The 13,032-nt window shown below is 36.5% G+C and overlaps 1 protein-coding gene and 1 non-coding gene across 3 annotated transcripts in view; one reads left to right on the forward strand and one right to left on the reverse strand.

Moving 5' to 3' along the window:
• Window positions 1-13,032, reverse strand: part of KIF15 (kinesin family member 15) — a 68,397-nt gene that overhangs the window by 54,654 nt on the left and 711 nt on the right. For both annotated transcript variants that reach the window (XR_001155500.2, XM_012770347.3), the window contains exons 2-6: window positions 8,604-8,646; window positions 7,897-8,080; window positions 6,559-6,635; window positions 3,031-3,068; window positions 20-117 (exon numbers count right to left, since the gene is read on the reverse strand). Coding sequence is in view for 1 of the 2 variants with exons in the window: in XM_012770347.3 (XP_012625801.2) it covers window positions 20-117; window positions 3,031-3,068; window positions 6,559-6,635; window positions 7,897-8,080; window positions 8,604-8,646 (440 nt within the window). In the remaining variant the exon portion in view is untranslated. The remainder of the gene's footprint in view (window positions 1-19; window positions 118-3,030; window positions 3,069-6,558; window positions 6,636-7,896; window positions 8,081-8,603; window positions 8,647-13,032) is intronic.
• On the forward strand, window positions 287-393 carry LOC142874943 (U6 spliceosomal RNA). The gene has a single exon (XR_012922530.1). It is a non-coding gene; the product is annotated as a U6 spliceosomal RNA (small nuclear RNA).

The raw sequence follows: 13,032 nt of genomic DNA on the forward strand, positions 1-13,032 counted from the left end.
TTTTTATAGTAAGTTTTACCTTCTCTTTTTCACGATCAATTAAGGAGAACAAATATTCAAAACTTCGTGGGATTACTCCTCTCAGATTATGAGAAAAATTATCAGATTCAGATGGTCCTAAAAAAAAGTTAATAAGAAACAAAACAAAATCTATTGATTTTTATGCTATTCCAAGTCTTTCAAAATGACAATACTAAAAGGCAATTTACACAGAAATAATATGAGTTGATACATTGTATAATCAGTTTCCTATTTGTGCTCCAAAAAAGTTTAATTTAGGTCTGTGGTGCTTGCTTTGGCAGCACATATATTAAAGTTGGAAAGATACAAAGAAGATTAACATGGCCCCTGTGCAAGGATGACATACAAATTTGTAAAGTGTTCCACATTAAGACAAACAAAAAATTAGGTCTGTGAGAGATAGCATCATAGAACCTATCAATGAGACTAAAGGAAAGGCTCACAGTAGCCACCAATCAATTTTTCAAAATAGCTATTGTCTGATAAATCCATCTAGGTACTGAGCTTAAAATTGTTCCAACTGCTTGGTACCAAAATCAGCAGAAGTACCGAATAATTGTACTTTATTTATTGCATATTACATTTGGTCTCATAGACTGATGCTCCAGGCCATAGTGACACACTGCGTGACTATGGGTAGCTTAATAACTCTCTTGTAAGTTTCAGAGTTCTTAACTATAAAATGGGAAAAATAACAGTAATAACTACTACATAGGGTTGTTGGAAAGAATTAAAGAGTATAAAAGGTAAAACACTCAGAGCAGTGCTTTAAATACATTAGTACTAAAAATTAGGATTAGCTAGTATTTTTTAAATCAGGCAGTAAAAGCCAAGCTGGTGAAAAAGATACTATAAGACTACCTTACAAGATTTCTATGCAGACAGAAAAATGAAGAGTAGCTCCATCTCTATTTTGTTCCACTGGAGAAAGAAAAAGCTATGAGTGGATATGTAAATAGCAGGATTTTCAAGAATACTGATTCAAGTTACAGTAATATTAACCAGAAAAAAAAAAAAATATATATATATATAGCTAGAAAAACCCTAGAAGGTCCTATAAATATTGGTTAAGTATGTCTTAGAGACCAAAGGAACCAACAAAATTCTGATATGTTCAAGAAAGATATAGACAATAAATTTTAAAATATTATAGCTATCTTGTAGAAGGCCTTGTACCACACCTGAAATATTTTAAATGGCCCTTGTTAACTGTACCTTAAGAAATATATAACAGAGGTACAAAAATGCAAGTAAATGAACAAAGAGGACAAATAACATTAGAGTATGCCAATAATTTCACATCATTTTCCTGTTGAATAATTATAAAGATATTTCACATATTTTTAGTTATCTTCCATATCTCTTTGCCTAGTCCACTGCAGTAGTTCCTAATCCTGCTATAACCCCTCCTAGTCTTTATTCCATTCAGCTGCATGAGGAATCCTTCATTATACATAAGATCACATATTCTCATATGTTTGTTTTTAAAAACCGTCCAATGACTTCACATCATACTCATTACAAAATCCAAAATTCTCATCAGGACCTACATGACATGGTCCTAGGTTACAGCTCTAACTTCCTTTCCTGCTAGCCCCTTATCATGGAAAACTCCACTCTAATAGCACAGGTCTCCTGTTGTTCCTCAACATCCTGGAGGGTGCAGCCTCCCCAGGCCCTTTGCGATTGCTGTCCCTCTGCCTGGAATATTATTCTCCTGAATAATCTCATGGTTCACTCTCATTTCAATTAGTAACTCTCTCCAAATGTCACTTCCTGAGAGGTCTTTCCTGACCCACCCACCTAAAACAGCCCCCCACTGCTCTTTTCCATCCCCTACACTGCTTTATTTTTCTTCATAGCCCTTATCACCTCTGACATTTCTAGAAGTTTATTTGCTTTTAATCGTATATCCCCCCTGCCTGAGAATATAAGCTCCACAAGAACTTGGATGTTGTGTTGTATTCAAACAGACCAATAGTCCCTTGGAGAGTGTCCAGAATATTATAAGTACAGGTATTCAATTATTTGTTGTTGTTATAAGCTCAGAGAGAAGATGACCTTTCTCACTACAAGTCACAATGCAGATGCCATTAAAAGAAAAGAAAAGAAACTGAAATTCAACCACATAAAAATAAAAAAATTTTAACATAACAAAAATCCTTAAGTAAGTCAAGACAAATGAAAAACCTAGAGAAAAATATGGAATGCATATAATAGACAAAAAGCTAATCTTTCTCTTTTATAAAGAATCCCCACAAATGAGCAAGAAAAAGAAAACTAATTTTTAAATGGGAAGAAAGCTTGAACAGGGATTTCAACAGAGAGGTTATTGACATATCCAAAAAATACATGAAAGATACTCAGTTGTCAAAAGACATCAGGGAGGTGTAAATAAGCACACAATGAGGTAATACTACACATACTTGAGAATGAAAACTGGAAATAATCCAAACATCAACAGTAGAATGGAAAATTTGTAGTATTTTCAGACAATAATATACAGTAATGGAAATAAACTACCACTACTACATGCAACAACATGAGTGAATCTTAGAAACTTAATGTTAAAACAAGCCAGAAATAAAATACAATACTATAAAATTTCATTTGCAGAAGTTCAAAAACAAGCAAAATGAATGAAGATAGAAGTCAGAGTAATAGGTACTCCAAGGGACAGGGGCAGGGATAGTTCTTGACTAAAAACTTGATATGGATAGTGGCTGTACAGGTGTATAAATATATAAAAATTCATTAAGCCCTATTGAATAACTGTTTATTGGGCACCTAACTCTCTGCTAAGCACTCAGCTGGGGAATATAGCTGCAAACATGATTAACACATGGACTTTGTTATCAAGGAGCTCACAATCTTGCAGAAGCCTGGGGAGTATCTCAAATTTTATGAGATAAACATGATGTATAGAAATTATGCCTTCTCCAAAAATGTATTAGTTGCTGTCATCACAGAAAGAGTAAATTAAGTCAGCAAAAGTTAATCTTTCCTTACCCATCATAGTAAATGTCTTCCCTGAGCCAGTCTGTCCACTGTAAAAAAGAATGGTTTATATATTATTTTTACACATAAAATTTAGAAGACTATCCTATTTTTAATAGTCTGTTAGTATGTAAATAGACTTTTCCCCACAAAAGCTAGCTTATTTTCTATTTTTAAGTTATATTAGAGAAAAAGTGAATGATCTACCTTCTTTCACTCCTTTCCTTGGTAGTGGAATTCCATTACCAAGAGCTAACCATTGTTAACTGTCTGGTAAATGCTTCTACATTATATTAATACAAACATAGCCATCAGAATTTTCATTTAATTTTTATTTATAAAAATTGGGATGCTGCTGCTTTGCAGCCTGTTTTTAATTTCATCTCAGAAATCTTTCTAAATCAGTAAATACAGGTTTGCCTCATTATTTTTAATAGCTATAATTTATTTAACCAGAATCAACTGAACTTCTGTTTCCAATTTGTTATTCTAAATAGTACAATTTCTTTCCTAAATTCATTGTCTTTAAAATATACCAAAATGAGCCGGGCGCGGTGGCTCACGCCTGTAATCCTAGCTCTCTGGGAGGCTGAGACGGGCGGATTGCTCAAGGTCAGGAGTTCGAAACCAGCCTGAGCAAGAGTGAGACCTCGTCTCTACTATAAATAGAAAGAAATTAATTGGCCAACTAATATATATAGAAAAAAGTAGCCGGGCATGGTGGCGCATGCCTGTAGTCCCAGCTACTCGGGAGGCTGAGGCAGAAGGATTGCTTGAGCCCAGGAGTTTGAGGTTGCTGTGAGCTAGGCTGACGCCACGGCACTCACTCTAGCCTGGGCAACAAGTGAGACTCTGTCTCAAAAAAAAAAAGCAATAAAAAAATCCTTATGCTATAGGTTTGATTTTTATGTCCTATATGACGTCATGTCTCCTCTGTTATCCCACTTAACAGAAACAAGAGTAACAAAAAAAAAGAAGAAAGTTGTATGTTAAAGATAGATGTCAATCAGGGTGTTAAGTGACTTCAGCTTAGATTAATAGCAAAAATATAAAATTTTGAATTTACTTTGTGGTTAAATGACCTCCAAAACTAGAAAACAGTATGGTCTAGTTGTTTACCTCCTTCTTTCGGAAGAACAAGAAAAAAGTTCTTTACTAATGACAGACAGATATTGAGTCCCCTACAAATAGGATGATCCCATAAATTATTGTCCAAACAGGCACTTGAGTGTGGAAGGTACACTATTAATACTCTCTCTACAAGTGATACTGTCCTTGGTAAACCAGAATGTATACTCACCCAACTAATAAATGAAACACTCACTTCTCTCCAAATGTTATTTATCTCTACCCACAACTACTGAAAGCAATTTTCATTAAGTTATTAATGAATATACCATGAATTAAACATTGCAAGTAGTATGCCTACAGAGTCTTCAAAGAAAACAGTTCTGAAGATATATAATCTCTGTAATTGTGGCTATCATTTCAAATTCATTTTTGAACGTCACCACAAATTATTCTAAAAAAAAAAATCTTTACTTTCTGTCTCACTGCTCAAGAGAGAACATTTAGTTCTGCTGCCCACAAGCATAAAAAGCAAAGGCAAATTTTCACAGTGGAATATATGTGCAATATGAGCACAGGCTTTGAACTTAATATATTTCATAATATATATATTCTTAAAATATTTTTATTTTCTTATATTTTTAGCCAATTATAGAAGAACTGGGATATATGTGCGAACAAAAGCTGCTCAAAATAATTTGTATTCACTACATCCTATAAAAAAACCTCTAGTTCTAAATAAAATTAGAAAGCCAATTGCTAGAAAAAGAAAAAAAATAATTATCCTATCATGATGCCTTCTGGACCCATAGCTGACATTCCAACATTAAACCTATAGCAATGTTTTCAGGCTGTCAACATTTAGGAAAACAGGATCGTCACTCACTTTAAATATACACGATTGTGGAAATGTAAAGTGCTACAGCCACTTTAAAAGACAGCTTGGCAGTTTCTTTTAAAGTTAATCATGATCTTACCATATGACCCAGCAATTGCATTCTAAGTGTTTGCCCAAGTGATCTGAAAACTTATATTCACACAAAAACTGATACTCAAATGTCTGATTTATTCATAATTGCTATAAACTAGAAGCAAGCAAGATGTCCTTTAATGAGTGAATGTATAAACAAACTAGGGTACATCCATACAATAAAATATGGTCAAAGCTAGAGTAACAAACAAGATAAATAATGTAGTATTGGATTATAATCCAAAATAAATATACACGAGTCCACAGCATATAAATAATGGAATAAGTAAATGGTAGGACAAATCTTTCTTACAGAAGAATTTCAAATCTATGTATAATAGATGCTCTCCACTATCCCTCTACCTTGTCAGCCAGGTGGGGCCAATCTAATCATACGAATCCTTAAAATCAGAGACCCTTTTTTAACTGTAGTCAGAGGGAGACATGACTAAGAAAGAGCCAGAGAGCCGGATATTGTTGGCTTTGAAGACAGAGAAAGAGGGCTGTTAGCCAAGTAATGTAGATGTCCTCTAGTAGCTGGAAAAGGAAAGGAAACAGATTTTCCTGTACAGCTTCCATAAAGAAATGCATCCCAGCTGACACCTTCATTTTAGCCAAGCGAGACTCATGTTGAACTTTGGACTTACAAAAGTATAAGAAAATAAATTTGTGGGCTGGGAGCGGTGGCTCACGCCTGTAATCCTAGCACTCTGGGAGGCCGAGGCAGGCGGATTGCTTGAGGTCAGGAGTTCGAAACCAGCCTGAGCAAGAGCGAGACCCCATCTCTACTAGAAATAGAAAGAAATTAATTGGACAACTAATATATAGAGAGAAAATTAGCCGGGCATGGTGGTGCATGCCTGGAGTCCCAGCTACTCGGGAGGCTGAGGCAGAAGGATTGCTTGAGCCCAGGAGTTTGAGGTTGCTGTGAGCTAGGCTGATGCCATGGCACTCACTCTAGCCTGGGCAACAAAGCGAGACTCCGTCTCAATAAATAAATAAACAAGGCCGGGCGCTGTGGCTCACGCCTGTAATCCTAGCTCTTGGGAGGCTGAGGCGGGCGGATTGCTCAAGGTCAGGAGTTCAAAACCAGCCTGAGCAAGAGCGAGACCCCGTCTCTACTATAAATAGAAAGAAATTAATTGGCCAACTGATATATATATAAAAAATTAGCCGGGCATGGTGGCGCATGCCTGTAGTCCCAGCTACTCGGGAGGCTGAGGCAGAAGGATCACTCAAGCCCAGGAGTTTGAGGTTGCTGTGAGCTAGGCTGACGCCACGGCACTCACTCTAGCCTGGACAACAAAGTGAGACTCTGTCTCAAAAAAAAAAAAATAAATAAATAAATAAATAAACAAACAAACAAACGAATAAATAAATAAATAAATTTGTGTTGATCAAGACACTTACCACAAGTTTGTGGTAATTTATTATAACAGCAATAGGAAACTAACATAAGCACTTACTATTGTACCCTTGTGTAAGGACAGTCAACAACTTACTATGCAAAGATGGTACCATTATAACCACTCATGCAAGATTCCACGATGTTCTTAGCCACAGTTGAGAACACAGACTCCTATAAATGTAAACAACAAATATGTTAACATTTCATAAAAATGAAAACATTTTTCCTAAACTGCACTCTACTGTATAAGAATAAAATTTGAGTGCTTAGAGTTTTTAATCGCTTGTGATAATATGAAGATTACATCCATGATAGAGAAATGGCTAAAACATGTAAGATGATAAAACTTTAAAAATAACTATGTCCATTAATCTCCTATATAATTAGATTTAAAGCACACATCTAAACCGTATACAGAATTTTGTATAGCATACTGAATTATACTGGTATTAGCATAAAATACATAGCCCCAAATTGAGATGTCCCATAAGTGTAAAATACATATCAGATTTGGAAGAGTATTAAAAAAACGGAAAATATTAATAATTTTACTTCATATTGATTACATGTTGAAATGATATTTTGAATATATTGGATTAAATAAGATATATTAAAGTCAATTTTATCTGGTCCTTTTTACTTTATTTTTAATGTGGCTACTAGAAAATTTTAAATTATATATGTAGCTCACTTTATATTTCTATTGGCCAGCAATGCCCCAGATGAAAAGGAAAAAGATCTAAATGTCTCAGCAAAAACATTCATGTGTATAACATGAATAATCAAGATCTGTGATATTTAATACAGTAGCCATTAGCTACATGTGGCTATATAATTAAATTTAAATAAGATGTAAAATTAGTGCCTCAGAGACACTAGCCACATTAAAAGTGCTCAATAGCCATATGTGGCTAGTGCATCTGAAGCACTGAATTTTTAGTTTTATTTAATTTCAATTAAACTTAAATAGTCACATGGGGCTAGCTAGAGGCTATAGTAAAGGAAAGCATAGATATGGAACATTTTCCTCATTGCAGAAAGTTCTATTCGATAGCACTAACTAGATCTTAATTAAATTGGCCTTAATTAGAAAAGCAGTTATTAACATCATAGTAATCCTATATCCTAAACTACGCAATTCAGCTGTACTTATTAATCAATCATTCATGTGGCTCAGAAAACTACATACTTGCTAACCTCCATCACTGAATGGAAAGGGAAAGTAAGGCAGCCTCGTGTCATTCTGGTACAAAATTTGAAGAAGAAAACTAGTCAATAAAATTAGATGTAAAATCTAATAGCAGATGTATGGAATGTTTGAGCTTCCTTATCTGAGATCTACCAAACTAAAAAGTGACCAGAAATGAAATCCTTGCATATAACAAAGCCTTCCATGTTCCAAGTGAAAAGTTAAGTTTCTAATTATCATTACCTGAGTGGTGTCCATGTTTGCAACATGATCAAACGTGAAGATCTTGGGTTCAGGATTGGAGTGCAACCGGAGACTCACGGAAGACAGCACAGACAAGCATAAGCTTTGCTCTCCATCAGCTGACCCAGAACCCTCTGCAGGTGGACGAATTCGCACAAAAACTTTGATGGCATCCCCTTCGTTACTAAAGACAAAAAACACATAACAGCTAAGTTTACTGGAGAAAAGAAAGTGAACAAGGATGTGAATCTCACATTGCCTCTAATGTTCTATAATGAGAGTTTCCCCACAAAGCCCAAGATCTACACCATTTAAATTTACCTCTTTTTAAAAAGTCTCAAATGACCCACCCTTTTTATTGATATACTTCACAGTAAAAAGTTGGTAAAAGGGTTGTGGCACCTTCACAACCCTTTACTTGAAAAGAACTCAAAGGGAGTTCATTTCAAGGGATTTCAAGCACTGCTTGTCTCTCATTTTCCTCTTACCAGCAACATAAGACATTCCAAGGGAGAATTATGCTATTGATTCTATTGTTTAGCCTGGAAAATGAGAGGGCAGGGAAGGTATGTGGTTTTCCCATATTTTCCAGCTGGTCTAGGACCAAGTTAAATTTTGAAACAAGTATCCCTAACTATGTTAAATGGTTTTTTAAGAAATATTACATCCCTAATTCTCTGAGGTGCATCAACAAGATTTTTTCTTACCTGGGCTGGTTAGACTGACAATTTGTCACATTGCGTAACTCATCTAGGAAAAAAAGATAAAAATTAAAATTGCAATATAGAAATGCTATTCTTCTCTAACATACTACTCGGTTGCTGACATGCCTCGGCTTCCTCAGATCCCTGACATCAACACGGGGGCACTCCAGGGCCCTGGCTTTGATCCTATTCTCTGTTCCATTCTAACCCATTACATTGGTGATGACATCTTATCTTGTGGTTTTAAATGCTAAATACCGTGGGAAAAAAAAATAAAAATAAAAAAATAAGTGCTAAATACCTATTGATCCTTGCCAAATTTAAACCTTCACCCTGCACTGCTCTCCTGAGCCCCAAACTCATATCTAATTGTCTACCTGATATCTCCAATTGGATCTCCAGTGGGTGATGTTTCAAATTTAACACGTCCAAACCTGAGCTTCCTGATGGCCCTGGCCTCACCCCGAATGTACTTCTCCATTTCAGTTAATAACAACTCCATCTTTCCAGTTGTTTAGGCAAAAAACCATATAATCATCCCTGACTCCATTCTTTCTCACTCTCCATATCCAACCTGTCAGAAAATCTTTGGCTCTAACATCAAAATATATCCAGAATCCTACAACTTCCTGTCAAATCCATTGCCACCACCATGGAATCAAGTCAGCCACATCTCTTACTTGGATTATTACAACAGTCTCCCTGTTTCTCCCACCCCCATCTATTCTCAACCTAGCAGACAGAATGATTCTATTAAAAAAAGAAGTCAGAGGTCAACATCTGGCATGACATTGTGAGGAATGCCACTGACCCACTCCTGAGTGAAACTGGTGAAATTAAAAAAAAAAAACAAACAAACAAAAAAAAAAAAACATTAAAGCCTCTGGAAATGTTCCTAAAGGCAAACAGCAAATGAAGAAACATCTACTCAAGAAACATCTATGAAAATTCAGTTAGAAAGGTGATTCTGTGTTATTTGAATCAAGATCACTCCCTCCCAGCTCACTCTAGCTGCAGCAACCAAGAACACAGGGATTCCTCTTGTTTCAGGTCCCAATTAAAGGACTTTATTCCCAGGAGTAGCAGGAAGTCAGAGTTTCTCATTCCGTCTCCAGCTAACTACTGTTGCTGAGGCTAAGTCCCAGATAAGTTTGATTGAGAGGTGAGGGCTCCCTTCTCTGACTCAGCCCTAATTTGTGGAAGAGAGGCTCTACCTTGGCTGCTGCATGTTGAGTACACTGGGGTCCTAATTACCCTTGGTCCAGTTCATGAAGCAGTGATTCCACACTGGAAAGGAAAGTTGAGAAGATCCCAGGCTGCCATACTCCCCCACACCAACAAACTGGTCAGCAACTAGAATGAGGATGTCACTCAGAGACAAGATTGCCATTATCTCCATTCCCAGCGACCAGACTCAGAGATTTTGCTTTGGGGAAGGGACAGGCCATAAACAGATAGCTTCTAATCTCTTCCCAAAAGACCCAACAGCATTTGCAACAGAGCACAGAGAAGTTCAAATGTAAGGGCACTCTCAAGAACAGTGGAAGTTGTAGTGCAAAGTAATAATGAAGATATTCAAGATACAAGCTAAATGCAGGCCTGTTAGTTTGTGGGAGAGAATGGGAAGTAAAACAGCTAGGCACAGCTGCACTGGAGTCACAACAAATATCAAACACGGATCTCAGAAACTCCTACTTCAAAGGAGCAAGAATTTAATTGGAGCATCTTGTAGGGCAATTTATGCCCTGGGGCATTGTTGAAAACAGGAGAGCAATCAGGTGGCAATTATTGGAGTTTAATAGCTGAGTGTGGCCAGAGAAAAGGATCCCTATCAAAACCACTGACATCCCAGGATAACGGTGGGCATATCCAAAGCTGTGCTTCCCTGAGGAGCAACACCAAAGGCTTAACACCGTGAGAGAGAAACAGATTTCACTAAATCTATATAGCCAGTTGCTAAACAAATAAGCAAGCAAATACCAATAACAAGCCCCAGAGGGTAGGCTGCCAGCTCTTCATCTCTGCAGAGATCTCTAGAAGTGATCAGATGAATACTGATCTGCACATGTATAACAACTGCACATGTGTAACAGGCCTGCAATGTAGCTTGTATCTTAACTTGTAAATCTAAAAGGATTCCAAAGTAAAACATTTACTTTAATAAAGTTAATAAGCAAATAGTAACATATAGTGAAATAAAAAATTACACAAAATTAGACAGTTCTGCCGTGATTTCTGATTGAGATCTAAGGAAGCATCATTGAAAAGTGCTAGAACTTGAATGCAGGCATCCTGGATCCAGATATCCTACTCTTAACTACCTCATTATGCTGCCTCTTGATCAAAGGTTAAAGGGAGTATAAAAGCTTATCATGTTTGCTTCCTGATTCCTAGTAAAAAATAAAAAATAAAAAAATAAAAGCTTATCATGTAGTTATAATTATTTTGACTAGGAAGGGTGACAGGGAACTTTCTGGAGTATGGGAACAGTTTTGGGGGTGTTGGTTACACTAGCAGGGGTCCTCAAACTTTTTAAACAGGGGGTCAGTTCACTGTCCCTCAGACCATTGGAGGGACGGACTATAGTTTAAAAAAAACTATGAACAAATTCTTATGCACACTGCACATATCTTATTTTGAAGTAAAAAAACAAAGGGGCAAAAACACCTGCATATGGCCCGTGGGCCGTAGTTTGAGGATGCCTGCACTAGTGTATTCGTATGTAAAAATTTGTTCAACAGCATTCAACATTTGTGCCCTTTACTGCATGTAAGTTATACTTCAACCAAATAGTAAATAGTAAAACTAAAAAGAGTCTTCTTGCTTTAAAAAGACCATTAGATGCTTTACCCAGCAGTCTAGATAAATACTCATCAGTCATTTGCCCAAACATGATTAAGTTCAGAAAGGGAATCTCTTTAAGACTAGATTTACCAGTCAATTTCATAAGGGTAACTTTTCACTTTCTTATTTCTCTGATTTCACAGTTACCAACCCATGGTGCCAATGGTTGTCACTAGAGACAGCCTTCATGGGCATAAAGCAAAAGTTGCAGAGAGCTTCATCCTCCTTTGTGTTCCTACTTCATAGACCAGACCTCTAGACTGTTAGGAATGCAAGAAGCACTTACCTGGAATATCACCAACCTCAATTTTGCTAACAAACTTAAGGGAGTGAAAAAATTCCCCATGGCATCACCCTCATCATAAAAAGAAGTTGTGAATACCTTGCTCCCACTACTTTTAGAAAAGTCCTCAACTTCAGTTTACAGATTGGCCAGAGCCCTTTAATGGACAGTAACACACAAATATCACTTTCCATTAAATAAGCAGGTGCTTAACTTATGTTACAAGCATCAGTGATCTTTTGCTTGAGTCCAGGTTTACTGAACTTTTCAATAAAGTGTAAACAAAGAACAAATACTGCGATTGTGCAGAAAACAGGATGAATATTTCCATCTAATAATGTACCAACTTGTACACTCATAGTCCCTGAATACTGAAAATGGTGAAGGAAAAAGAATATTTTAGATGGTAAAAGATAGCATGATGAGGTCTTCAGATAATGGTATGATTGACCTAAAAGGTTAATAAAACAACTCCACCAAAACAATTACAATTGACAGAGAGCTAGAAACTTTAACGCTGTTGGAAGGTGCAAATACCAAAAGGTCACAATTTCTTCAATCATCTAACATAGGCATCTCCTCATTACTCTTCAAACCCTTCACAAAGACCCCATTAAGTCAGCTTTTTAGGGACAGAAAAACAAGAGGTAATGGAATGATAGGAGCAGAAAAACGAGGAGGAAACAGTTAAAGAAAAACAATAAGAAGGAAATAGTTACAGAAAACCAAGGGAAACAGTTATTTCAGTCTTAAAGAATTGTGTAAATTAGACCATGGAACAGTGACCACCAATCAAAAAATAGACAAACACCATAAATGGTGACTTTCCCCATCACACATATAGGAGAAGGGAATGCCTGGAACAAAACCTTTAAGTTATGTCCAAATCCAGACCCCAAAACCTGTGACATATAGTCCTAAGTAATTGTACCTGACCTTTACATCAACATATAATACTAGCATATAAAAGGAAAAACATACAAGACGGTGTCTTCTCCACTTGTGGAGACAGATCCATTTCCCCTTAGGAAATGTACTTTTGTTTTGCACCCTTAAACTTTTCTTACAATAAATTCTTCAGGCATACTTCATCTCTTTCCGTCGCATGGGCCAAGGCTTGCGATTCCAAGCCAGGGGCTCAAGAACTGGGGAAACACTTCAAAGTCCAGACATGGACAGGACCGTGACAAGCTCATAATCCGCTTTAAAAAACAAGACTCCATAAGAGATTAGGCAATGTAAGTGGCACACGTACACAGAAGGTCACATTTCAAGAAATCAGTGAAAATTGAAGGGTTTATCACA

Source organism: Microcebus murinus, chromosome 1, assembly GCF_040939455.1.
Source record: "Microcebus murinus isolate Inina chromosome 1, M.murinus_Inina_mat1.0, whole genome shotgun sequence".
Classification (NCBI taxonomy): Eukaryota; Metazoa; Chordata; class Mammalia; order Primates; family Cheirogaleidae; genus Microcebus; species Microcebus murinus.